The sequence below is a fragment of the Nematolebias whitei genome, chromosome 11 (assembly GCF_014905685.2).
Source record: "Nematolebias whitei isolate Nwh7 chromosome 11, NemWhi1, whole genome shotgun sequence".
NCBI lineage: Eukaryota > Metazoa > Chordata > Actinopteri > Cyprinodontiformes > Rivulidae > Nematolebias > Nematolebias whitei.
In genome coordinates, this window is record NC_056508.1 from 14,463,650 (window position 1) to 14,491,458 (window position 27,809).

Below are 27,809 nucleotides of genomic sequence, written 5' to 3' on the forward strand. Positions count from 1 at the left end.
TGGTTAGAGATTCATGAGTCTAACAGCCTCAGGGTAGAAGCTGTTCCTCAGTCTAGTGGTTCTTCACTTAATGCTCCTCAACCTCCTTTCTGAGGGGAGCGGGGCAAAAAGTGTGTGTGCTGGGTGAATGGGGTCCGTCGTGATGCAGGTGGCCCTCTTCCTGCATCTGGAGGTGTAGATGTCTGTGATGGTGGGGAGGCTGACTCCAACATCTTCTGTGCAGCCTTCACCACTCTCTGCAAAGCTTTTCTTTCTGCAGCTGTGCAGCCTCCATGCCACACGTTGATGCTGGAGCACAGGATGCTCTCCACTGCACACCTGTAGAAGGAGGTGAGGACTGAGCTTCCCAGTCCAGCTCGTCTCAGCCGTCTGAGGAAGTAGAGTCTCTGATGAGCTTTCTTGTTCAGAATGGTGGTGTTGTTGCTCCAGCTGAGGTTGTCATTCAGGTGCACACCCAAGTACTTGCAGCTGGAGACCACTTCCACTGCAGATCCTCCTATGTTCAGGGGGGTGTAGGTGTGTTTGCTCTGTCTGAAATCTATGACCATCTCCTTCGTCTTCTTCACATTGATGTGAACGTTGTTCTTCATGCAGCAACTCTCCAGGTGTTCCACCTCCTGCTGTAGCTGGACTCATCCTTGTTTGTGATGCATCCAATCACCGATGTATCATAAAAAAATATTTTTTCTAAAACTCTTTGTTTCATGAGAGTTAATACCTCTGGTTATTTTGCATGAATTTACAGGAAACCCTTTCCAACGTCCTGGACCCGTGATGTAAGCTTATGAAACACCATGACTGTGAGTGTGTGTGTGTGTGTGTGTGTGTGTGGGGGGGGGGGGGCCTTGAAGGCCCACATCACTACTGCACAGACTCTGGTTCCAACAATCTGACATGACAGTTTTCATTAAATGTGTCCTGCTGGCTTCAATTCATATTAAGAAAAGATGAGAAGTTTGTCAGACAGAGAATTTATTTTAGCAACAACATGATTTCCAAAAAGCTGCCTGCTGAACTCTTGACGTTATCAATAAAAGCTGACGACACTGAAAAGCAGGTCTTTGTGGAGACTGTTTCAATTTTTTCAAAATCTTTTTTTCAAATGCTTTAATCTGCCTTTTTGTTATTGATGTCTTTCAGGCGTCCAACTTCTTGTTATTTTAATAGCACACTGGTCATTAGGTTGAAGTATACTAAGTCTGGTAACTCTTTAGGAAACATATTTTTGGTTTATACTAAATATTTTTCATTAGTCATAATGTAATTTTTTTTTCTCTACTTGCAATTTCTAGATTTGCTGTCTAACAAACAAAAATAACATTTATCTGAAAACTGTGGACTGAAGTTAAAACATGTAAAGCAGCAGCCAGCAAGTGAAAATAAATAAAGAGTGAAAGGTCCGGTATGCCTTACAGAAATGCATATCGACCGCCATATTTCATGACAGATGTTTCAACTAGGATAATTTTATAATGAGAAAGACTTTTAGCCCTTTGGTTAAAACTTTTGAGCAACGTTACAGAAGACTTCACAAGATGTGTTCACACTGGATGACTCTCAGCTACTACCACAAACTACTCACAGACTCATGTTCGTGCTGCTGCTGCTGTTCAGAGTGTTGTTTTTGTACTACTAGTGTTTAGTGTATTTCTTAGTTCATATCTTAGATCATTACAGTTTTTCTTTACGTTGGATGTAACTGGGACCCTGTGTACACATTGTCATTCCACCACATGTACCACATGTGGTGGAATGACAATGAACCTTGAACTTGACCTTGAAAAGCTTTAGCGCAGTATCTGTAAAACTGACGAGTTTATCCATCCATCATCTTCCACTTGTTCTGAAGTCAGGTCTCGGGGGCAGCAGTTTGAGCAGGGAGGTCCAAACATCTTTCCACAGCCACCTCTTCCAGCTCTTCAGGGAGGACTCCAAGGTGTCCCCAGGCCAAGAGAGACATAGTCTCTCCAGTGTGTCCTGGGTCTTCCCCGGGGTCTCCTCCCAGTCGGACATGCTCCAACAACCTCAACTGGCTCCTCTCGATGTGGAGGAGCAGCGGTTCTACTCTGAATCTCTCCTGATAACTGAACTTTTCATCCTGCCTCTAAGGGAGAGTCCAGCTACCCTGCAGAGGAAGCTCATTTCAACCTCCTGTATCCACGATCTCGTTCTTTCAGTCACTACCCAGAGTTCATGACCATAGGTGAGGGTAGGAACATAGACCGACCAGTAAACAGAGAGCTTTGCATTACAGCTCAGCTCCCTCTTCACCACAATGGACCGGCACAGAGTCCACAATACTGTAGACGCTGCACAAATCTGTTTGTCATTCTCACGCTCCATTCTTCCCTCATTCATGAACAAAACCCAGAGATACTTGAACTCCTCCACTTGAGGCAGAACCTCACCCTCGACCTGAAGAGAACAATCCAACCTTTTCTAGTTGAGGACCATGGCCTCAGATTTGGAGGTGCTGATTCTCATCCCAGCCACTTCACACTCTGCTGCGAACCACTCCAGTGAGAGTTGAAAGTCATAGCTCGATGACACCAACAGGACCACATCATCTGCAAAGAGCATAGATGGAATCCTGAGGCCTCTGAACTGGACTCTTTCCACCTCCTGGCTGCACCGAGAAATTCTGTCCATAAAAGTTATGAACAGAATCTGTGACAATGGGCAGCCCTGGTGGAGTCCAACTCCCACCCTGAAGGAGTCTGACTTACTGCCGGCAATGTGAACCAAACTCTCACACCGCTTGTATAAAAACCCAACAGCCTGTAACAACAGGCCCCCAATCCCATCCTTACGGAGCACCCCCCCCCCCCACCACCACCACCACCACAGTGCACCCTGAGGAACATGATCAAAAGCCGTCTCCAAGTCCACAGAATACATTCAATCAACCTTTATTTCTACAGGTAAATCCCATTGAGCCTCAAGGACTCATTTACAAGAGAGACCTGATTTCAACAAAGAGTGATGACAACAATGACAACAATAAACAGCCACAAAAAGTCATACAATTTTATCTTGTTTTTTTTTTTCCAACAAATAGAATGGCTAAAAAAAAAAAAAAAAAAGTAAAAAGAAAAGAAAAGCAACAAAAAACAGCTAGATTCTAAGGCGAATGTAGAAAACTAAAAACAGGAACATGTCTGCATTGGTCCCTGCCAGGAGTCCAACAGATTCTTAAAGCCACTTAGAGAGGTCAAGGTCGAGAGCTTCAAATCTTTTTGTAAGATATTCCAGGAAACAGGAGCGGAGTAGAAGGTCCTTTTGCCTAGTTCAGTCCTCATTGAGGGAACACTGCAGGTAATAATGTCCTGAGAGCGCACGCCGTAGCTGCACTCACGCAGAGACATGTAGGAGGAGATGTATGAAGGCAGCAGACCAAGAAGTGATTTAAAGATGAAAAAGTACCAGTGAGAGAGTCTGCGTGAAGTTAATGATGTCCAGTTAACCAGTGAATACAGGGTGCAGTGGTGGGTACGATAATCACAGCCAGTTATGAATCTTAGTGCACCATGATAGACAGCATCCAACATCTGCAGGGTTCTTGTAGGAGCGTTCATGTAAATAATGTCACCGTAATCAATGGAGGGAAGGAAAGTCCCAGATACAAGGCGTTTTCTAGCATTCAGAGTTAGACAGGATCTGTTTCTGAAAAAGAAACCCAGTTTAACTTTCAGTTTCTTTACCAAGTTTTCCACATGGAGCTTAAAAGAGAGATGTGAGTCGACCAAGATACCCAAATATTTATAGGAATCAACAAACTCAATGGGGACACCATTTGAGGATGAGACCAGAGGAAGAAATGCTGGGACCAACTTCCTTCTTGAAAAAAGCATCCCTTTGGTTTTGTCGGCATTTAGGACAAGTTTGAGGCGGAACAAATCTGTTTGGATGATGTTGAATGCAGATTTCAAAAGCTGGAAAGCCTTAGCAACAGTTTTAGCTCGGCAATAAACAACTGTGTCATCAGCATAGAAATGTAAGGATGCATTAGGGATGTTTTTACCTACATTATTTATGTAGATTGTAAAGAGGGTGGGTCCTAAGACTGAGCCTTGTGGTACACCATTGTTGACTGTTAAATAACTGGAGAAAGTACCATTATGTTGAACACATTGCCTCCGGTCTGAGAGATAGAGAACCAACCAATGGTGTGTTCTGAGAAACCAATTTCTGAGAGTTTATGACACAAGATGTTCTGATCCACAGTGTCAAAAGCTTTAGACAGGTCTAAGAAAAGTGCAGCACAATAATCTTTAGCATCCAGTGCTTCAACAACGTCATTAAGAACCTTCAGTGAAGCAGTGGTTGTGCTGTGTTGTTTCCTGAAACCAGATTGATGTGGAGGTAAGATGTTAAATGAGTCCAGGTAATTTTTGATTTGAGAGTTTATCAGTTTTTCTAGAACCTTGGCTAAAATGCAGAGTTTAGAGATTGGTCGATAGTTGTTCAGTGATGTGGGGTCACCTCCCTTCAGCAAAGGAAGAACAAAGGCTGTTTTCTAAGTGTCTGGGATGGAGTTTTGTCTTATGGAGAGATTGAAGATGTGGGTCACAGGGACTGTGATGATATGAGCAGCCAGCCTTAAGAAATAAGGTGGAAGTTCATCTGGACCTGCAGATTTTTTAGGATCAAGATCTTTTAACAGTTTATTGACCTCACTGACTGAGAATGGAGAAAAAGAGAAGGTGTGATTAACTGAGGATTGACTTCTAGGCATGTTGACTGGAAGGGCAAACTCCCATTCCCAGTGAGGACTCTAGTGAGGGTAAAGAGCTGGTCCAGTGTTCCACAACCAGGCAACCCACATTGTTCTCCTGGATCAGAGGTTTGACCAACGATTGGACTCGTTTCTCCAGTACCCCAGACTGGACCATACCAGGTGTATCCAGTATTGTCAGTTCTTGAACATTTGTCCACAACAACCTTCCAGAAGCAGTGATCATTACATAAACAGCTGAACTTGTAACTCTTAAACCTTAAAGTTAAAAACAACACAAATCAAACACATCTTTGCAATGAGTACTTTATTGTTTGTTTTTGTATAAAACCATTTTTTGTCCATTTTAGGCAACAGTTAGCATGAGAGCAGTTCTCACAGCGTTTTTAGATGAAACGTTTCAGTCTTCTCGACAATCACACACCCTTTCACACAGAAGACACACAATCACAAAGAGTACTAGAGTTCATGTTGGAGCAGTGGTCTCAAACCTAAAATCTGTTGGTAGAACAGCCGAGGACAGAAAGCTCAACAACACGCAGCTGGTAATTATCGTCACTTCAGAGCAAGGCGAGTCACACGAACACAAAGAGACACAATAAATGTGCAGCCTCACAACAACTACAGCCGGCTGCTTTGTTACAGTCTGGTGGAGGACAGCATCCTTTCATTAGGTTTGAAACCACTGCCTTGTTGCAGCTCTTAATCTGGATTATATTCAGACAAGTTCAAACATAAAAAAAGGCTAAACAAAATCGTCTGACAACTTCTACACAGCAGCACATCCTGCCAACAAAACAAAGGACTGATTTTGTGTAAGAAGCGTCGGCTCACTTCCTCTGATGGATATTCATCAGACACAGCTTGGAACAAACATTTAGAGAGAGTTTACAGACTGGTGCACAGAGCGGCTCGTTCTGTAACCACGGCAGGGCGGGCGAGAAACACCACCAGGAAATGATGCCTCCTGATTTCTGCTAAATAAACTTTACCTGTAACGTTTGTAACATGAGCACCTTGCAGGCGTAAAGTGTGTACTGTTGCTAAAACAGCCTAATAAAGCACACGTGCATGCACACAGAACCACACACCCTTCTCTGACATAGACACGAGTGTATACACAACACGATCCACACGCACAAAGTCCGGTGGTTAAAGTTTGATCCAGGAACAGCTAACATCACATTGTTTAATGGACACGTCCTTCTGATCCGGTTTGTCTTTTAATATTTCATTTGACTCGATTCTGAATCAGCTCTTCTTTACACATGGATTCATTTCAAAAAGGATGAGGAAACTGTTCTGGTCATCCTGACATGATGACGGATGTTGCAGCTGGGCCTGTCGCGATAAACAATAAATCAATTAATCGCATGATAAATGAAAATTATCAACCTCATTTTCATTTATCGGCTTTATCGTTTCTTTGTGTCTCCGTCCAAAATTGTGTTTTTGGATCGTTAAAAGCAGCTAAGCTACGAGCTAAGCTACGAGCTAAGCTACGAGCTAAGCTACGAGCTAAGCTAACAGGCTGACCTCGGGGGGGAAAAAAACCTCCGTCTTGTCGAAGCTCCAAACTTCCCAGTTAAAACCCGTGTCTTCGTCTAAAAAGTTTTTCTCTGCAAAAACAAGCCGAGAACTTGTTTACTGATTTTTTAAATAAAAATTGTGTGGCGAATGCTCAAACCACACCGAGCGTCCACCAGTTTGAGAACTGAAAAAAGGAGACAGCACATGTCAAGTCAAGGGGCCTCCCTCCCATTTTTCTTAAAGAGACACTCGCTTGTTCCCTCACTATCCATCCTTCGGTTTAAATGGTCTTACACTGCCATCCAGTGGTCAAAAGAATGTACTATTATTGTCAAATTTCAAACAATATTATAATTTATCTCAATAATTTCTGACACAATTAATCGCCCAGCAAAATCAGTTATCGTGACAGGCCTAATAAACATTTTTCATAAAAAGGACTGCGAGCGTTCTAACTTTAAAACCAACGACATCTAACGCACAAAAGACGCACTGATAAAAGAAACAATGTCGGCTCTGTACGAGGAGCCTTTTAGTGTTTGACAGGTTGACTGTGTGATCAGCCCACGGTGACTCAGAGCAACTAAGGCTACTGCTAACCTGCTGCTGTTAGTTTTTACCCTCACGTCTCGATGCAGCAGAGTCACAACACTCGCTGCCTTCAACTCACAACGTGCACAGCTCAAAAACAAGACAAACAAAAAGCAGCTCTCTTGCACTTTGCAATGCATATACAGTACATTAAAAACAAGTATTTCCAGGATTATTCAGTCAGTTTTTAGCAACGGATGCTTTCAGAGGCCTTCATTTGGTGTGACCGCAGCACGAGGTGTTTAAAGACGCCGGCATGTCGCGCTTCGTGCCCAGTGATGGCCCCATGCTTCAACCAAAGGCTCAGGTTCATCGAGTGTTTGTGTTTGCTGCGGGGAATAAACAAAGCTAATCCTAATCGACTCCTACATACAAGTGTTATTATGATTTCCCCATTAAGGCTGCATCTATCACCCCCAGCTAAATGACCCACCATGGTGTCTTTTAACAACAGCATTCATTTTAGTTTGTGTGTGAGCTTTTAGCATCTCTCCTCTCTGTGTATAATACTCATTCTGCACACAGTGAGACTCACTACAAGAGATTACAAGCTGCAGTCATTCTTCATGAGAGCAGTAATAAACATGGAATATGACATTTATTCATCTTAGATGAAGCTATTGTGCAAAACTTCTGCAGAGAAGCTAACGCTAAGCTTCAGGAGGCAGTGGATGTTTCTCTGAGAAGGACGTCTCTTGGCTTTGCTCTGTGGGGACGTTTTGCTGAGGACTGGGGGGTCTCTCCTCCACCGCAGCTGCAGACTCCTCTGAATGCACAATCATGCTGGGCAAACATCGTCTGCTGTTGTTTTCATGCTGATCATCCTTCATCTGCTCCTCTGCTTCTTGTTTCCTCTTTCCTAACTCAGTTCCTGCTGCGTGCTGTGACTGCTGGTCTTCTTCACGTCCCTCGGCTCCCGGCAGCGTCTCGAACGCTCCGGGCTCTATAGGGCTGAGCTGATAGTAGAGCAGAGACGTGGAGTCCTTGAGGAGCTCAGAGGGGCTCTCCTCCTGGTTGTCAGAGATGCACAGCACTGTGGTCCCTGTAGGGAAAGGCCCCTGCAGGAGGATCTGATTCACACCTGGCACCTCTTCCTGCTCAGGTAGTGCCCCTCCCAAAGCACGGGGTAGGAGACAGAGAGGCTGCTCTGTGATCCCACCAGCATCCAGCTCCTGCTGCACCGCCTCCCCCTCAGCCTCCTCTCTTTCCCTCCTCTCCTGCTCCTCTGCACTCTGCAGGTGCAGCACAGCTGCCTCGTTCTCTCGCTCCAGGACGTCCTGCTCGGCCATGAGATCCTGAACCTCCTCAACCGACTGCGCCTCGCTCTCCTCCAGCTCAGAGTCCAAGCCGATGCCTGAGGAAAGGGTTGGGGAGGTGGGGCAAGTGGAGGAGGGCGAGGACAGGTCTGATTCAGCAAAGTGCTCCCCAGGTCCTTGGATCTGAATCCTCCTTTTCTCCACATCCAGCTTCATTATGGTGTGCAGGTAATGAGTTCTGACGCGGAGGGGGTTGAACTCGATGCGGCCTGCGACGTTGCCGCAGCCATCCCTCGAGCAGCCGCAAGGAAAGGACATCCGGTCCACCTGGAGCACAAGGCACAGGGAATCAGAGTTCACTAACAATAAACATTTCAAAGTTTATCTTGACAGACGACACATAAAGCACGGAGATCAAGCAGAAAGGTACAACCAAAAGATACTGTGGAAGAAAAATCAGGCTTCTGTTGTTAAAATAATTAGCCAATAAATTTAAATGATTATTGTATTTTCCAGCAAACAAGTTGAAGTTTTGCGTAGATTTGTCAGTCCTGCGACTCATAATATTTTTTTCCATATTCATAGCACAGTTATTGACTGACGCTTTAAATGTTCATGCATACTGACATGAACCAGAGTAAACATCACCATTTGCAGCCGACAGAGGCGCGAGAGGCCCTCCAGACTTTTGACTACAGGCAGGTGTGTTGCTCCTGTACCGTTACCCCCACCGCCCCCGCCAAACACTGACCATTAAAGTGCATTTATTTAAGGGAAAAGTTCAACTGAGACACACCTTTGCTATAATGTCGAGCAAACAAATAATTGTTTTTAAGTGTTAATCTTGTCGAAGAACTGCAACAGCGAGTCCTCCAGTGAGCGCCAATAGATTTTTACGACACCGGCCCACGTTTCCCGGGGGTCGGAGGTGACGCATAATAAACGTGACTTATACGCCGAAGTGACTTATATATGATTTTTCCTCTTCATGATGCTTTTTTTGACTTATCCGCCAGAAAATACAGCACTTAAAAACAGATTATTAGCTCAGGTTTTTTAAATAATATTAACTTGCAAAGGTGACAAAGTAGCTCAGGCAAAGTACAAGTCAGCAAGCCATAAAACAAAGACAATTACCAGCTTATTGTTGTATTTACGGTAGTTTCACGTGACAAAAAAACACTCAAAGTCTCTGCATGAAGTGAAAAATAAGTTTGGCATGTTTCCCATTAAAAAAAAAAACTGCAACAGCACATAAATATTAATCAGAAACTGAGCTGCAGTGAAAAGGTAACGAGTAAAAACTTGTTTTTAAAGGAATTCTAACAATAAGTGACGTATCCAAAAAAGTTCAATCTGGTCCTCTGGACATTCAAAAAAACAAAAAACAAAACAAAGCAAAAAAATATAGAAACTATAGAAACTTGCTTTTTTTTGTTTTTTTGAATGTCCAGAGGACCAGATTGAACTTTTTTGGATTTTTCTACCTGGATTATTGAGCATGCATCAGGATAATAAGTGACGTAGCAGCCCAGAGTCCCTTGTTCAAATCTGTACAGAAACAAATGAACTAAAGTTCTCAACCTCTGTTTTCTGAGTCTCTATATTAAAAACTGTCCCCACTTTTGTGTAAAAATAGTTTGTTTTTCCATTACATAATAAAAATAATCTGTGCCCATTCATTTCTGAGGTCAGGCAGTGATGGACAGAAGGTCTGACGTGCGTTCTCTGTCGTCGTTCATCCCAAACGTGCTCAGTGGTGTTGAGGTCAGGACTGAGAGCGGGTCAGTCAAGTTCTTCCACACCAAACTCATCAAACCGTGGTTTCATCATTTCCCATCATTCAATGGGTTATGTTGTGGTAAAAAAAAAAAGGTCTTCTACAAAGTTGGACGCATTACTTTGTCCAAAATGTCTTGAAGCGTTGAAGCGTTAGAGGTCAGTGCTCCAGCTCAAACCTGGACAGAAACACCTGAATTCAACAGGTGAGAGGTGTGGCCACGCACTTTGGTCCATGTAGTTTCTCCTGGGAGATGAATGTCCTTTGTACACTGTCTATATTGATAAATAAAATAAAATGCAGACAAAACCATACGTGTTTATTTCACTACATACCAGATATATATAGAACATGTCTAAAGAGCTAAATATATTGTACACATTTTTAATTTAAGTTTTAAAATCTGTCAACAGTTTGCACAGGTACAAAATGTCCATCGTACAAATAGACATCAGCACAGTTGGGCCATCACGGTGCAATTCAAGTATTATAGAGATATAATTATGCTGATTAATACAGTTAATGGACTAATCTCATCCTCCGAGAAGTTAAAAGTGAACTCTCATTGAAATGTGTTAGTGTTTGTTCTCATCACAAAACTGAGCTGTGTCTAAAACCTTTTAAAAAGTTCAAATCAGACTAGTCTTTAACATATTTTGACCCGTAGCGGCAGGAACGTGTGTTGGAGACCTTATCAATGAATCTGCTGTATTCAACAATCACAGACATCAAAGCAGCACCGTCAACATGAACTCTAAACATCTGTCCCCTCTGCTCCACTCCAAGCTACAAACCCTGTCTTCACTAAGACTAATGAAAAGCTCTCCTACGTGACCTTCTGTAAAAATGACCAAGAACTCCATGTTTTCCTCAGTGCACCAGTGAGCAGGTCTTACCTGGCACTTAATTCCAGCCTGGCTGCAGCCACAGTGGCGAGGGTCACAGTACAAGCGACAATCGCAGCCACATTCCTCCCGGGAGAGGCGGATGGCTCTGAGCTCGGCTTTCTCACGTGCGTCTATGCGGGCGATGCCCGAGGATCGCAGCAGGGCCCGGCGACTCTTCGTGGGCAGCGGCTGGAGGAAGAAACAGTCGTCCACCTCCACAGCGTCCACGTCCAGGTCCTCGTCTGAGACGTCGTCCAGAGTCAGCAGGTCTGCCTGAGCGCAGTCCACAGTGCCGTTCCTCGTCAGCTGTTGATGACAATATGAAACTGTGAGCCGAGTTCCTGGTTAAATGTCAAGACCTAAAAGACCCCAGGGTCAGCAGCAGCAGGGGGGTCACATGACCCCAGAAACAGCTTCGTTTGCAGATGATTTTCATATTCAGACACAAATTGTATATTGTTAGCTGTATGAGGATTTACTCTAATACAAGAAAATCTGACAAAAAAATGAATAAATTAAATTTTAAGTTGTTTGTTATTACATTTAAACTTGAAGCCAATAGTTTAATAAGCACAATTTACCAAATTTAAAAAGAGGGATTGGTAAAAGAAAAAACATACGAGGATTATTGTAACTAATAAAGTCTAAAGTCTAATAAGTTTTGTAGACACCATGAAGCTTCACGTTTCCCTCATCCTTTTTTATTTCCTGCATTTTGGGCCTGCAGCAGATTCTAGAGAAAACTTTGACGCTAACGTGTTGAAACAACAAAGATATTATTGGATGTTATTCCAAACGTCTGACTGAGATGACTGATCCTTCAATACGCTCTAGACAGAAATAATGCTTCAGATATTATTGAAGAATAAATCCGATGAAACTGGAAGCGTGACAGAGAGGTGTGCTGTGATGGAGGTCTGCAGAGATTACCATGAACGCACGGAGGTGTCGTGTTTGTAGCCTGGCAACAACTGAGCCGAGAACATCACACACAGCATCAGCAGGTAACACAGCTGAACTCAGCTATCTCCCTGTCGTTTCCTCATCAGAGCAGGAGGTGAAATGTAGATACAGATACAGAAACAAAGATGCAAAGTGATGTATTCCACTGAAACAGACAAACGGGCTGATGAGAATTTGGACACAGAGTAAATGATGCAGCCCGTGAGGATGAGGATGAGCACAGGAGCTTGAGACTTTCTGCTGAAAATCCCCAAACGATAAAACAAATCCCAGTGAGAGACTGGATATAATGGCACGTTTCATGTTTGGCAGTACATAATGTCATGAAATCATTTAGTGAACGTGGAGAACGAGAGCGTCAGTGTGTTGTTGAGACTAAATAAATTAACGTTCCAGATCAGGAGGTTCAACACTACGTCTGCATCAAGACCAGAGCCAGGCTTTGTGATGGTGCCAGGTTGGACTTCTGCTCATTTCCACTTCTGTGACGGCAGCATTAATGCAGACTGGGATTTTACAGGAACATACATGACTCTGTCAACAAGTACATGTAAATGATCGTCTGCAGACCAATCAAAGGAATGCCTGAAGGAAGAGGAGGGCGCAGATCCTGCCTCACCCATCTGTCCTCAGAGTAGAATATGTGAAGAACTTTTAAACTGAAAAATGTGGCATAACCCAGTACTTGTATATATTGTTGTATACTTGATGATATGAAGTGTTGTGAGGATGAATGGTGACATTAAAAGAGGGGGAAAGCTTTCCCTGGTCAATCATTTTTGACATGAACTGGAAGCAGGAATGATTTTTATCTAAAATTCACAAATGAAAAGCAACTGATGGACAAAACTAAACGTTTTGGGTTCATGCAGTGGCTGCACGTGATTCAAGTCAAGTGGTACAAAAACAGAAACATCTGTCTCCAACAACAACAAAAACAAAAAAACTCTTTAAAACACTGATATCGTCTCCCTGCTGTACAGTAGTCCGTCACTACTTCACGGTTCGACTTTCACGGACTCGCTCTTTTGTGGTTTTTAAGCCTACACTGTATCCCCGCTCATAATGACTACATTTCCCAGAAGCCAACAGTGCTCCGCACAGAAGCCCCATTTCTTTTCGCAGAAATACTAGAGGGAAAGTTCTGTAATTCACAGTGACTTCGGCAGCACCCAGCGGATTCGGAGAGCTGCACAGAACCGGACCAGAACCAGAGCAGAACCAGACCCGTCAGTGAACCCAAGAGCTGGTAGCCGACCCACTTGCAGGGGGTCTGGAACGTAACAGCCGCAATAAACGAGGGACTACTGTAACAAATACAAATATTTTTGATGTAAACAAAATGAACACGTGAAACACGACAATTTATTCCTCCTTAATTTGAAATCTGTCGTGTCTGTATCTTTGTAACTTTTAGAGCTCTATGATGGACTTCATCATTTAAGTCAGACTTTTATTTTTAAACTCATTGTACCTGCAAAATAAAATAAAGTTTATTACATTATGTTTAATAAGAGTCACTTAATTGAAAGCATCCGTTGTTAACCTTCTGAAAGTGACGCTGACTCGGATGGAGACAGCTTCGTATATTTCAGGTAAGTTGGGCCCAGTGTGCTCGGTGGTCTTCTACAAGGGGTCACATAGAAACCAGACTGGTAGTACCTAAGTGGTAAGAGCAAAAAATAATCTGATGGATTTATTTCTCGTCATGTTATTTGAAAGACTAATTTCTTTCTTCAGGTGACATTTTTAAAACAACTACCTAGTAGATCTTTAAACAGATCACAGGTTTTGGAACAACAAAGGTCCCACTGGGACATTTTTAGGTCAAAAAGTCACAGAACTAAAACAATTTGTGTAAAGTCTTCAAAGCGAACACTTCAATAAAGGTTTAGTTTTTACTAAAAGTGTAGAAACAATCTGCTTTTTAGGAGCTGCGTCTGAACACTAAAGTAGATTTGAAGTAAGTGAAGGTAGAGGACCCTCTGGTTGGTTCGTCAGGGATTTTAAATGTTTGTAAAGTTAACGACGTGACGCCCTCAGATCCAGCTGACCTTCATCCTGCGGGCGTTGAGCTTCTCCTGGCGCAGGTGCTGGTGCAAGGTGTGCCGGTGGCTGCTCTCCTGCTCGCGTGCGAACTCGCCCAGCGTGTAGTGTCTGATGGAGGAGTGGTGGCGGGCCATGCCCAGCGAGCTGCCCCCCTGACTGGGCACGCTGGTGAAGCCCTGCCTCCGGGGGAAGTAATACACCGTTACCACGTCGAAACGCACCCGCTTCCCCCCCAGCGCCGGCTTCTGCTGTCTGAGGATGGAGGTGGCTGGTGGAGGGATTCAGAGTGACACAAGTAATTCAATAATGTGATGGACTGGGCGTGTTGCATTTCATCGAGTCTCCTCGGCTCGGACTTACGTGTAAACGTGGCGTTGGACGGAGGGTTGAGGCTGTCGCAGCTGTCAGCGCTGTCGCTGCTGGAGATGTCATCGTCGGAGTCCTTAGGTGTGGAGAACAGAGAGCCGCTGTCCACCTCTTCATATCTTCGTTTGAGGCTTAGGGACGAACTTGCCTCCATGGAAACCTGAAGTCTGAGAACACGCAGCAGCACAGGTCGGAAAACACTCTCTCTGCTTTAACGAGAGGAAAGAGAACTGCAATGTTTGTGGTGCTGTGTACAATTTCTTCACTACTTTAGAGGCTAAATGTTCTTCTGACAACGAGTCATTCAAATCCAAGTGTTCCTGTTAGGTCAGTCCTCCATCACCATAGAAACTAAAAAAAAACATGGTGACATCTGTGCAGTCCTGCCTCCTTTCATCTGTATTCCACCTCCATCATTTTCTCTGTCTGCACCCCCCACATCCTCCATCCTGAGCATCTGAGATGCACTTTTGAAATGATCAAGTCTAAAAATGTAACCATGGCAACTGAGCAAGCATGGTTTCTGCAAACAGCCTTGAAGAGATCTCGAGGCATTAACTGCTCCTGGTTAGTTCACAGCGACACGTCACATACTGATCCATACATTAAACTTACACACACACACGAACTAATTCAAATGGTGACTTGATGTACACACCTGCCTTCACTCTTAACACAAAGCAGTCCCATAAGAGCATTTATTAATAAACTTATATCATCTATAAGGATAAAACAGTTTTTAAACAGGTTTACCCTTACAATGAAATAAATATAATAAATAACCGAGTGAGCGGACAATTAAAAATATTGACGTGTTACTATGTTTTTGGTTATAGCTTATAATGAAGTGCAGTATTTACTTAAATAAAAGCTTAAAATGAAAGTCATCTCTCCTGTCTCCATTCAGACAGCTCCTGATGCTAAAGATTTCTGCACAGATGTTCATGTGGACCAGACATAACCCCATGAAGAGAAGACCAGCCCAGCAGGGATGGGTTACCTAAACACAATGACTTCTTATAGTCTAACAGTCTAGTTGCAGCTACCAGGAACTTATTAGGGACCTGCAGCTTGGATGAGGTGTTTGAGCACATGATGGTCACGGCCTGTGCGTGTTGGGGGAGGTTCAACATCATCAGGCAAATGCTGGCTCACCCTGTCTCCATTCAGACAGCTCTCCCCATTTTCTCCTCTCAGCCACACAAAGGCAAAGCTCCCAGTTAGAGACACTTCTTACCTGAGGCAGGAACTGGGACCCTTTAATCCAACACACTCGGAGGTCGTTCCTCTCTCCAACACGAGCTGCACATCAATTTCTCTTTTCACAACCTACGAGACGCTTTTAGTGTCCGAGCCCGACCCAGCGCCGAGCTGGATTCTTGATGACCGTCTCTGTATCTGGTGTTTTATGAGGCTGCTTTGGTTACGAGCTTTTTGTTCTGCTCGGCGGAGTTAGAGAGAGACCCGGAGCTGCCTGTCAGAGGGCGGCGTTCATTTAAACGCTGCATACCTCTCTATTTAAAGGGCAGGAGAGCCGAAGAAAGGGCAGGCGTCATGTGGGCGGTGTACAGGGAGTAAATGTTCACAGCCGAATGTACTATCTGCCTAAAATGAGAGGCTTGAGAGGACTGTAATGGAGGAATCCGCTGACATTTGTTGGTTTTGTCCGGTTTTTTTTTTCCTCTCACCGGGGCGGGTTCGGTCGGCTGGGCTCGCTTCGCCGTCTTCTCGCTATTACTTAAAAAAAATAAAATAAAATAAAGAAAAGAGCCGCGGGTTGGTTCGTGTCGTTCGTTGCTGAATTTGAAACGAGAAGACGCTTTTCCTCCGCGGTCCGCCCCGGCCCCGTTTGTTACAATGTAACAATGGAGGAAGAAATTCTTCCCTGCTTACGTTTATATAGTTGTCGTGACATCACGCGCATGCGCAGCGTCAGGGCATGCTGGGAAATGATGTTTTAAGTGATTTGTCTTTGTTTCTTGTTTTTGTTTTTTTTTTTGTTAAAAAAAAAGCAGATAAACTATAACAAGGACAGTTGTTACAAGGTGATAATGTCAATCTGTCACTGGTACTGACTGACTATCACCAGTTGTTAGTCTCCATGGCAACTAAATGACAGCTCATTAACAACCAAGGGACTGGTGTGAAGGCCATTAAGAGACCGTAAAGCAGGGGTACATAAAAACATTTTAACAGGGTTCCTACACAATTTCTATTTTGAAAATCCATACTTTTCCAGAATTGAACTTTCACAAATTTCTGACAAAACATTTACAAATTTGCCATTATGCAGTGGTGGTATGTTTCAAACACTGAAAAACTATAAAATGTACACAAAATGTTGACAGCAGAGGGTAAAAAGATCCATTTTGTTAGTTTATTGCCTTAATACCAGAGAGTGTTTTCCCCCCCATAAAAAACATGTTAACTCCCATTTATAGTAAAATAAATAAATAAACTAACATAAAGTACTTTGAAGACCGTGCTACCTTGTGACTGAGAAGTTGCATGCTGCATATGAAACATGTGGTTATTAATGTGCACTTATACAGCCACTCATCATTCAAGGTGCTCTTCCTGGAAACACTTTGGGAGTCAGTCTTGCCTAAATGCATAAAAACAGCTCTGAACTGTAAAGCATGTCATCAAAGATCCAGTTATCTCCTGAGGCACGGCAATAAGAAACATGTAAAACTGCACGAGTCCTCTGAATCTTCAATCAAAAACTCAAATATGTTGATGCATAAAGTAATAAACTTATGTTTGGTAAGATACTGTAGATCAAACTGTGCCTGGTTTTTATCCACAATTAGTGCTGAAAATCACTCTGCTACTTTCAACAATTTTTTTTTATATAAAAATTGCATTTAATCTTTCAGAAAACAAGGAACACAGTGTAAAAACACAAATATTTGTCCACACTTACCCTGTAATCAGATTAGAAGAAAACAAACAAACATCTGTCAGTACATTGATAAGTATTTTAATAATGCTGATGAGATGGAGCGAAAACTGATGTCTAAAATATTAGGAATTTGCATGAACAAAAGGCTGAACATTAACTACCGGTAATTTTCACGCAGATCAATGACAGTTATTAGTATTTGGATGTGTTAATGTCCAACTATGAAGAGATACAAGATTTTAGAGAGATTATTAAAAAAATACTGGCAAACATGATTTATTATGAAAAAACCACTTAAAAACAACAAATTACCTAAAAGTGATGAGGAGAAAAATGAGCACAAACATGACTGGTTATAACAAAAAGAAATGGTGTGCTAAATGTGCCGACAGGTGTGGGAAGCACATCGATCAGTCACTGAAACCACAAACATTTGTCAATTTTCAAGATGCTCCTTGAACAATCACATGTGCCAAGATCTTCTTGATACAAACCCCAAAGAGTGTTTTATTTATCCCAACAATGAGTTTCAAGGGAACCACAAGTGATTTGAGGAACAGCTGGTCTCCAGCGAATCGCTTCAATGTCCAGATGTGGACGCTGTTTGTGTGTGTGTGTTAGCCATGATGGGTTTCTTGCAGACTGCCTTTAATTGTGTAAAGCAACCTAACATAAACACAACAAACACATCATGCTGAATTGCAAACGGAGAGTTCAATGAAACTGTCTCATTGTTTATGTTTTTGTTTGTTTGTTTGCGTCACGACAACAAGAAACCAGTAGAAAAGCACAGAGCTTTGGCACACCAGATGCTAAACTGACTACAGCAGCACCCATCGTGCCACTTCCTTGTATTTGAGACACAAGCAACAGAGAACGGGCGAAGGGCCATTGGCAGGACGAAAAGGAGACTGTAACTTCACTATGGTAGCACGACCACTTCCTCTGAAGTAAAACATGGGATGTAGAGTGGAGGAGCCACGGTGATTAGTCCCATGCTCCTCCTAGCTGCCACAGGGGGGTTACCGAGTGTCTCCACATATTCCTAAACCAGCAAGGAGTATGAAGCTCTACAGGGGGAGGCTGCAGCGGGTGGAAACAAGAAAACAAGGACTGGATACTCTTCAGCTGGGTTTTCACTTTAGGATTATATGATAGCCATCACTTGTGTCATCTGAAGAGGAAAAATAACATCAAAAGCAAGAGTTGATGTGGAAAAAACAAGGTTGAAATAACAAATCATTAACAGATGAATTATTTTAAAGTGCCACGCAGAAATACCTTTCATCGTGTCCAACACGAAGCATACTTCATCCTGGAAGTTATGGATCATCTGTTAGAGAGAAAGTAAACGGTAATGACAAGATGGAACCACGCTAGCAATACGTTAAAGATGAAACTTCCTGTAGCCTTGTGTCAGTTCACAACAAGCGGCTGATCTTACCTCGTCACTAACCAGCACATGGATGCCCGTAGGACCCTGTTTAAAGATCTGATGGATCTGTCTGGGGGAGATGTTGAAGAGCTGAGCGAGTTTCTCTGTGAGCTCGACAGCTGTGAGCTCCTCCAGGTAAATAGCATGATACACTGCAGATAAAAATATTTAATGGAGTCAAAAAAGCACAGGATGCATTTTCTTACCAAGAGTAAAAACAGAAACTTTTCATGTCTGGACAATAAATATGAAGCTACAATAGTTGCAGCCATCACCGTGCCCACTACTGCTCCCTGTATTCACTGGTTAACTGGTCATCATTAACTTCACGCAGACTCTCTCACTGGTACATTTTCATTTAAATCACTTCTTGGTCTGTCATCTCCTCCTACATGTCTCTGCGTGAGTGCAGCTACAGCGTGCGCTCTCAGGACATTATTACCTGCAGTGTTCCCTCAGTGAGGACTGAACTAGGCAAAAGGACCTTCTCCTACTCCGCTCGTTTCCTGGAATATCTTGTAAAAAGATCAGACGCTCTCGACCTGGACCTCTCTAAGTGGCTTCAAGCATCTGCTAAGTTCATGGCAAAAACCAATGCAGACATGTTCCTGTTTTTAGTTTTTATATATCTTTAAAATATAGTTGTTTCAGCAGCACGGTGGCGCAACTGGTAGAGCTGCTGCCTCTCAGCGAACAGGTCCCTGGTTCAAACCCCGGTCATGGGGCCTTTCTGGGTGGAGTTTGCATGTTCTCTCCGTGCATGCGTGGGTTTTCTCTGGGTACTCCAGTTTCCTCCCACAGACCAAAAACATGCATGTTAGGCTGATTGGTAACTCTAAATTGCCCCTAGGTGTGAGTGAGAGAGTGAATGGTTGTTTGTCTCTATGTGGCCCTGTGATGGACTTGCGACCTGTCCAGGGTGTACCCCGCCCCTCGCACAGTGATTGCTGGACATGGGCACCAGCGACCCCCGTGACCCAAAATGGAATAAGCGGGTAAAGAAAATGGATGGATGGATGGATAGTTGTTTCATTTTTTAATACAATTTTTCTTCTTTTGTTCTTCTCAGTCTGTATGGTTCCTTTAATGATTGTCTACTGTCGTCATCATTCTTTGTTTAAATCAGGTCTCTCTTGTAAATGAGTCCTGGAGGCTCAAGAGACCAACCTGTATAAATAAAGGCTGAATGAACGTTATCTTAAAACGAAGAACAAATAAATAAAATCTAAATGATTTAAAGAGGCCCAACAGACTGACTGATGTTTCTGCCCATTTCTTGAACATCTTGTGTTTAAGAGAGAGGTCTCCAGGAATCAAAGTCACTTTCATAAAATGACACTTTGGCCTAAAAAATCTGATTCGATGTATTTGCAACCAAATACTGTATATTTAAGGTCTAAACACTAAAGTAACTTATTGTGTTTTAAACAACTTCACAGGTTTTATGATGTTGACGAGCCTGACTCTCCTCGGCAAACGTCCTTTCTAACCTTGATCTGTTCCTTCCTGGAACCATTCATAAACACTTCTGATAAACTGGTCTCTGTTCAGCGAGCACACATGAACCATCAATCCATCAGAATGTTTGAGCCAAAAAATACCAGGAATATTGCTACTAAGACTTTCTCAAAGAGAAGAAATAGTGACTTGGTAGTAATACAATGAGAACATCAAAGTTCATGTTCTATAATCCAAAAAAAATCAAACAAAGTTAAGTCAGGTGGACGGTTTCTTTGTGTTGAAACATCTTGTCTAAAAGACTTGAGTTTGTTGTGGCTCCTCGGACTGATGAAGTCCTTTGGATGAAAGATAAAACGTCTCAACACAAAGAAACCATCCAGAGGACTTGACTTAACTTTGTTGGACTATGGGGACAGTTTTAAGAAATCTTCTTTGCTTAAGAGCTAACAGCACTTTTCTCCCAGCTCTCATAAGTAGATTAAAATTGTTTTGGATTCCCTTTAATTAGACATAAATACAGAAATTACTGCATCCAAATTACATTGTCAAAACACGAAAACACATAATTTAATGATGTTGTGACTAGGGCTTTAACAGACTACTCGAGTAATCTACACTTCGATTCCTAGGACATCTATCGAGTTTTTAAATTTCACGTTGAGTATTCGTAGTGACGTCATTCCGCCGCCGTTACGTCATTGTGTCACGTGTCACGTGATCCGCACCGGGCGTGGGCTACAAAATGGATTCCTCCAAGCAGACAGATGGCACAACGCAGGCCCAGCAAACAGGTAGAAATACATAAACAGTCTGGAAATATTTCACTAAAGATGAACCTTCTGGTTCAACTACCGCAAGGAAACAGAAAATTAATCAACTTCCTGACTGTTTGGAGCTCGTTGCAAACCAGTGTTACACCATATTCTGTGACCACCGTATATTGTGACCGTAGGGGGCCGTGTTGCATGCACTGTTGCAGGTCACAGAATAGTGTGTAACACTGGGTCCAATCGCCGAACCAGAACCAGCTTCCTCTGACCTTGTTTCACAAACAAAAAGCAAAAAATATTAATCTCTAAAACTAAACTTAATGTGCATCACAGCTGGTGGCTGGTGGTGGTGCGGGGTGGTCGTCAGCCCCACAGTTTTTAGTTTCGTTTTTTACATGCCACACGTTTCTTTCACTTTTGCAGTTTCATAATAACTAATAGTTTTTGTTTTCCTGAGACTTATATGATAAATGGTAGGAGCATAAATATATGCTCCCAATGTTTTGTTGGTCTTTATTTTGTAAATAATGACGTTTTTTTGTGGTTTTATTTATTTTATTTATTTATTTTTGCATCTTTAGAGCCTATGACGTCATCAAGTACACAAGTTCTACTCGAGTTTTATTATGTTAATGTCGAGTTTAAAAATGATGTAGTCGTTCAATCCCTTGTTGTGACAATCTTCTACTTCTTTCATCTTTTCCCTCTTCAAGGGTCTCCACAGTGAGTCATCCTCCTCCATCTCTGTCCTCTGCATCCTCTGTCCTCACACCAACTACCTTCATGTCCTCTCTAACTGTATCCATATATCTCCTCTTTGTCTTTTTCCTGGCAGCTGCATTTATAACATCCTTCTACCAATATACCCACTGTCCCTCCTCTGGACATGTCCAAACCACTGTCCCTCCTCTGGACATGTCCAAACCACCTCAGTCTGACTTCTCTAACTTCAGTGTTTCCCCTACCATTATCCAAGGAGGGCACCCTGCCCTGTCAATAGAACCAAGCGCCCCGCCTACCAAATCCCCCCATCGCAGTGTGAGTTGCAGGTGTCCCTACATTTAGAGTTGGTACCCTCAGTCCTACAACCTTGACTTTCCTCTGTCTCCTGGCATGTTTTTAACTATCAGTAGCACAAATTACAATGGCATCTTGTTTAACAGCACCGGTGTCCCTCAATGTTGATCCGGGCCTCGATGATCCAGTATGGTGTCGTTCGGACAAATTCATATAATTCTTTTGGTAAAAGTGTTTTAAGCCAGATACCCTTCCTGATGCAACCCTTACCATTTACCTGGGAGTCAAACCGGATCAAGACTGGCTGGCTGGTTTAACGCTGGGACAATCAGATCCTCCTAAAACTAATTCATATCATTTCCTGACCCGTTCATTATCATATTTTATTTCAAAGTATTATTCATGTGTTTTTATTAAAATAGGAATTTAGATGCACTGACCAAAAAAAGTATTGGCTGCAGCATCTCCATTCTCATGTTTTGATTGGTGCTCCCGGACCTGCTGAGACTCCTGGCAAACATAGATGGTCAACCTCGGACGAATCACCCTGCATCAACACACATATTACAACAGTTAAATAAAAAAAGTTACTTGAAATTCTTTCATTTTTGTTGGATATTATAAGGTGGAAAAACTAGTTTAAGAAATAAATTAATCTGACATGACCCACCGTCCTTTTAGTGCATTGAAGAGTCGTATACCATCTGCTGGACCACAGATCTGAATAACATCCTCTCTGGTCAACTTCAACATGTCTGCACCTGGTGGGAAAAGTATTTGTTTTCATATAGAAAAAATTTTCATTCATTCATTCAACCTTTATTTAGACAGGTAAATCCCATTGAGCCTCGAGGACTCATTTACAAGAGAGACCTGATTTCAACAAAGAAAGAAAGAAAAGTAACAAAAAACAGCTAGATTATAAGGCGAATGTAGAAAACTAAAAACAGGAACATGTCGGCATTGGTCCCTGCCAGGAGTCCAAAAGATTCTTAAAGCCACTTAGAGAGGTCAAGGTCGAGAGCTTCAAATCAATCAATCAATCAATCAATCAACCAATCAATCAATCAACCAACAGTATCTATCTATATCTATATAGATATCTATACATATATATACTGTATCTATATATATATATATATATATATATATATATATATATATATATATAGTGTGACAGTATATATATATAAATATATATCAAGTCATTAAATTGATTCTTCCTGTAGTTTCTTTGTTTCATAATAAACTTGGGAGTAAAATTTCCAGATTTCCAAATTTTTGCTACCCCCGTGACCTGAACCCAGATAAGCGAATGAAAATGGATGGATGGATGGATGGATAAAATTTCCAGAAAGTATCCAACAAGGTTGAGTCAGATCCTCTGTACAGGTTCTTCTTCATTCAAACGTATTCCCATGAAGGACAAAGTGATGATGTGAGCAGACCTGCGGGCCAGAGGTCACTCTTTCAGGGATGAAGATGTTCACAGCCATGATAGAGAGGAACGATGGCCTGAGAGAGGAGTAAAGGAGGCCATCTTTGTGAAGAGAACCTGTCCATCATTAAACAGGGGTGGAGGCCTCTGTGTCCAACTGCCCCCGCCCCCCCTAATGCTATTATTGCTAGTATCACTCAGCCTTCTGTAAATAGCAAGCAACCATCAGGGCAGTAACGATTGGTCGTTAAGACTGATGGTCCTCCTTTATCAAGTGAACAGCTAGTTCTGGCTGTCACCAGCAAACTGGTTGATCCACTGTGAGAAGGTGCTGCTTAACGACCTTATGCCTGGGGGCACTAGAAATTATTATGGGTACAACTTCCTGTCAGACACAGGAAGTAAGCGGACCACAGACCGTTTTTCTTTTTTTTTTTTTAAGTAATTTGCATTCAGTTTAGCAGATAAAATGCAGTTTTTGTTTTGTTCACATTTATTTAATAACCATAAAGTTTACTAAAATAGCCGTGCTGAGTTCAGGTACCTGTTGTGTTCACGGCTGCACGAACAACCAGACCAAACTAAATCAGTGGCTACAACAATAATAGCTACGTTTACATGGACATAAGTAATCGGATTAAACAACCATTCAGAAAAAAAATGTGTCATGTAAACGCCCCATTCAGATTATTCTTTGTTGATTCTGCTCAATCTGAAAGAATTTGTAATCAGAATGAGACGGATGGTTTATGCAGATTCATAATCCAAACGGTGCGCATGTAAACACTTAATCTGATTATTTTATTCAGATTGTGGAAAACTGACTTGACTGTGCATGTGCGACCTGTCAACCTCACGTATTTCCGCCTGGCTAATACTAATAATATTAGCATGTAGCGGAAGCAAAACTGGTCGGTGAGCGACACAACATTTCTACTACAAACTTTGAAAGATCTCAAAATGATCTGTATTACCTGCAGCTCAGGTAGGAGATGGAAAACACTGTTTTTCACAGGAACTCCTTTTTTGGGGGTCCATTTTCAAAACAGTAGCTATGTTTACATGCGCAAAATTCTTTGATCGGATTGAAATGTATTCTGATAAAATAATCCAACTGTATTGTTTACATGGGCACAATCCGTTCACGACGAGCGTTTACATGCAGAGGGCTTTTATTCTGAACACAAGTACTGACATGCGCAGAGTGGTAAACTCTCCTTAAAAAAAACACAGAGGAAGAAGTTGTTCTTTTTCCGGTTTACTTCCGGGATGAACGTAAACAAACCTGAACGCACAAAATGGACCCGCGACAGGTTTTAATGATGGTGGAGACGTCACTGCACTCCCTGACTACAGATAAGGAATCAAGAAGAATGTGGCTGAAAAATGTGAACTTGAAGAGACCACCCAAAATGTTGTATATGAGCTCATTTCACTTGTTGACAAACAGCAGACGGAGGAAAACCTGCATCCTACTTTGTGTCTGGACTACAATGAACCACTGGAGAAGAGACGCTGGATCCTCAGAAGGATTGAAAACAGTGTGACAAGAACATCAGATATAAGTCAAGTGTATGGAGGACACAGCATTATAGTATTTGTTCATCTTCAGTTTTATGATTTTCTCTGCAGTTAACCCAAGCTCAGTGATGGAGGACTTTAAGGCTTTGGCTGGACTCTGTGTCTGCTTTAAGGTAAATAAAAGTGTGTCCCACTTCTTAACAAAACGTGACCGACCTTATTGCTGTAGATACTGATACATCTCAGAGCTTTTCAGGTTGTTCATCACTTCACTGTCGGAAGAACTGAGTCAGTAAAGTAGCTAAATATGCTAGTAGATGTAATCTGCAGCCGCTTCTTCAGGTCGTCCTCCATCCCTCGTCTGCAGATTATATTGTCTGTTGGAGCTCTGACAGGTGGTGTTCCTACATGTTTAAATTAAATCCACCACGCTCAGACAAACTACATTAGCTCGTACTGTTCAAACATAAACAAATGATGGTTCTGGTCCATGTAGGAAGTCGCACCCATAATTCACGTAAGGCAGGAATAAGGTGGATAAGACTGAGTTTGTTGCAGCTCCTCAGACTGAAGAAGTAGTCTGGATAAAAGATGAAACATTTCAACAAAGAAGACTCCGTCCAGAGACCTTACTCCACCTGGTTAGATTTATCTACCTGGATTAATGAGCATCGTCAGAATGTAAGCTCGTTTCTGACAAGATGATACATTCAGGAAAAAAACAGGTTTTGCAGAAAATGCATTCTTTTTCCTTTACCAGAGAAGTTGGTGAAGAGACGACAGAAAGGCGAGAAGCGATTTCTGAGAAGCCACTGCTGAGCGTCCTGCGGTGTCGTTGTGGGTAACAAGTTCTGAGGAACAAATGAAGACAAAATTATAAAACTCATGTAAAAACTGGCAGACCTAAACATTAAAACAGTTTGTTACACTACTAACAAAACTAGTTCATCAGCACAAAGTTTAAAAAAAGACAAAGTGAAAAGCAAACTGACAACAAGAGCACTGCAAACGGCTCATTATAGACCCATCAACAAACTTATACAGAACTACAGCAATCAATAGATCTGGACAAGTAGACCTTTTTTAACATTCAACTTTGATTATGATCTTGACATTGAAGCTGGGGTGATGAAAATATATGCAAAACTTCATCTAGTGATGATGCATATGTGCATCAAGTTTCATTAAATTACCTTGAGCTGATACTGGAGGCAGACAATGTGCAATATGTTTAATTGTGATTTATTTTTTTAGGTTAACTAATTTAACAACTCCATTTTGTATTCAACTTCAACTTCATGTAGATTTCGATCATTTCCGTTTATTTAAATTTTCACGATGTGCAGATCAATTTTCTGGTAAACGCAGGTTGAACATCCATATTTCAGCTTTTGCATTTGTGTTATATTCATGTAGTGGTCTAATAAAACACTATAAAACACAACATGCACTTGAACTTACATCTACCACCGGAACAACAGGCTCAGGCTGGTGGTTTGGTGATCCGTTTCTAGAAAAGACAGAAAAAAGCCACTTGAGAGAAAAGAATAAAGAAATCCAGACTGGGAATAAATCATGTGTTTTACATTTCTGCATTCAAGCAGAATCATTTACAGAGACTGACAGAAAGTGTGAGACCGTCGTACCCTTCAGCGACTGGAAAGCTGCTGTGCGTGTTATTGAAGCCAGGAGAAGGAGAGTTGTTGACATACGTAACCTCAGGCCAAGGCGAGCACTGAAACAGACCCAACACTTCTGTTAGTGTGCCATCTGAAGAAAATCACAAACATTTACATGGCTTCAGCTCTCCTTGAAATTTTAGTCATTCATTTATTTATTCACATTTTTCACTTCTTTTTGTTGATGGGCCATTCACTACATGACTACAGAACAACGTGCTGTTATCAAAACTGTTTAAAAATATCTTTACAACAGTTCTAATAATCCTCTTGATTTTAAATATGGCATTTAAGATTTACGTATTTCCACATACAGTAGTCCCTCGCTACTTTGCGGTTCGTTTGGCACGGACTCTCTCTATTGCGGTTTTTCAAAATAAGATTGGACATGACACACAATTGGCTGATTGAAAGATGAGTCGCATGACTGGCATGGAAATTTTCATTTAAAATAATTTATTTTAAATTATTTAGCACCTCCTGCACTTTTGTGCAGCCCACACTGCAGGATAAACTTCCTGATGCAGCTGATCAGCTGTTTATCGTGCAGAGCTGAGAAGTAGGCGTGGCCAAGAGCGCTTGCAGGTGGAAAAGAGCAGAGGAGGCAGAGAGCTGAAATTAGGCCTGTCACCATAACAAATTTTGCTGGGCAATTAATTGTCTCAGAAATTATTGCAATAAACAATAATATTGTATGAAATTTGACAATTATTAGCAATCAATGTCAAATTTATGAAGAAATGTTGGTTAATTTGTTTTGTGTGTAGTACCTTTTTTCGACCACCGGATGGAAGTATAAGACCGTTTGAACCGAAGGATGGATAGTGAGGGAGTGAGCAGCGTGTCTCTTTAAGAAAAATGGGAGGGAGGTCCCTTGACGTGACATGGGCTGTCTCTCTTTCCTTTATTCGGTTCTCAAAATGGTGGATGCTCGGTGTGGTTTGAGCTCTTTAGCATAGCAATTGTCACACAAAGCTTTTAATAAAATAATCAGTAAACAAGTTCTCGGCTTCTTTTTGCAGAGAAAAACAACTTTTTACATAAAGGCACGAGTTTCAACCATGAATTTTGGAGTTTCGACAAGACGGAGGGAAGGGAGGAGTCAGTGAAGAGCACTAGAGTTGAGTCTTTTGTCATCCAGTGTCTTCAGTAGAAAGAGAGACACAAAGAGACAATAAAACCGATAAATGACAATGAGGTTGATAATTTTCATTTATCATGTGATTAATTGATTAATTGATTTGTTATTTATTGCGACAGGTCTAGCTGAAATCATGACATTCTGTGCTCTTTTAGAGCTTTTAGTTTAGAAACATTGTTTAGAATGTTACAAGAGTGTGGGAAGGGTTTAAAACACCTTTATATATTTTTTTTCTAGCAGTACAAGTAGTAAGTAGTAGTTATATATATATATATATATATATAT

At 41.9% G+C, this 27,809-nt stretch overlaps 2 protein-coding genes across 2 annotated transcripts in view; both read right to left on the minus strand.

Moving 5' to 3' along the window:
- Nucleotides 1–7,506: 7,506 nt before the first annotated feature.
- csrnp2 (cysteine-serine-rich nuclear protein 2) lies at nt 7,507–15,446 on the minus strand. Its single transcript, XM_037683905.1, has 5 exons — nt 15,395–15,446; nt 14,152–14,324; nt 13,797–14,059; nt 10,789–11,085; nt 7,507–8,439 (listed from the first exon to the last, which is right to left on the minus strand). Exons 2-5 carry the CDS (start codon nt 14,309–14,311, stop codon nt 7,507–7,509), a joined length of 1,653 nt encoding a protein of 550 aa, XP_037539833.1. The 5' UTR covers nt 14,312–14,324; nt 15,395–15,446.
- Nucleotides 15,447–18,074: 2,628 nt separating this feature from the next.
- tfcp2 (transcription factor CP2) overlaps nt 18,075–27,809 on the minus strand; it is a 22,578-nt gene continuing 12,843 nt past the window's right edge. The window contains exons 9-16 of the mRNA XM_037683906.1: nt 26,351–26,439; nt 26,166–26,214; nt 25,462–25,555; nt 22,416–22,506; nt 22,186–22,292; nt 18,507–18,649; nt 18,344–18,395; nt 18,075–18,236 (exon numbers count right to left, since the gene is read on the minus strand). Coding sequence (XP_037539834.1) covers nt 18,199–18,236; nt 18,344–18,395; nt 18,507–18,649; nt 22,186–22,292; nt 22,416–22,506; nt 25,462–25,555; nt 26,166–26,214; nt 26,351–26,439 — 663 coding nt within the window. The 3' untranslated portion in view covers nt 18,075–18,198. The remainder of the gene's footprint in view (nt 18,237–18,343; nt 18,396–18,506; nt 18,650–22,185; nt 22,293–22,415; nt 22,507–25,461; nt 25,556–26,165; nt 26,215–26,350; nt 26,440–27,809) is intronic.

Bases quoted from the DNA above. Each gene is read 5' to 3' on its own strand.
- csrnp2 (XM_037683905.1), bottom strand. From the start codon at position 14,311: ATGGAGGCAAGTTCGTCCCTAAGCCTCAAACGAAGATATGAAGAGGTG. The intron at 14,060-14,151 runs GTAAGTCCGAGC...TCCCTCCACCAG, and splicing joins GTCCAACGCCACGTTTACAC to CCACCTCCATCCTCAGACAG. The intron at 11,086-13,796 runs GTCAGCTGGATC...TGTCATCAACAG, and splicing joins TCAACGCCCGCAGGATGAAG to CTGACGAGGAACGGCACTGT.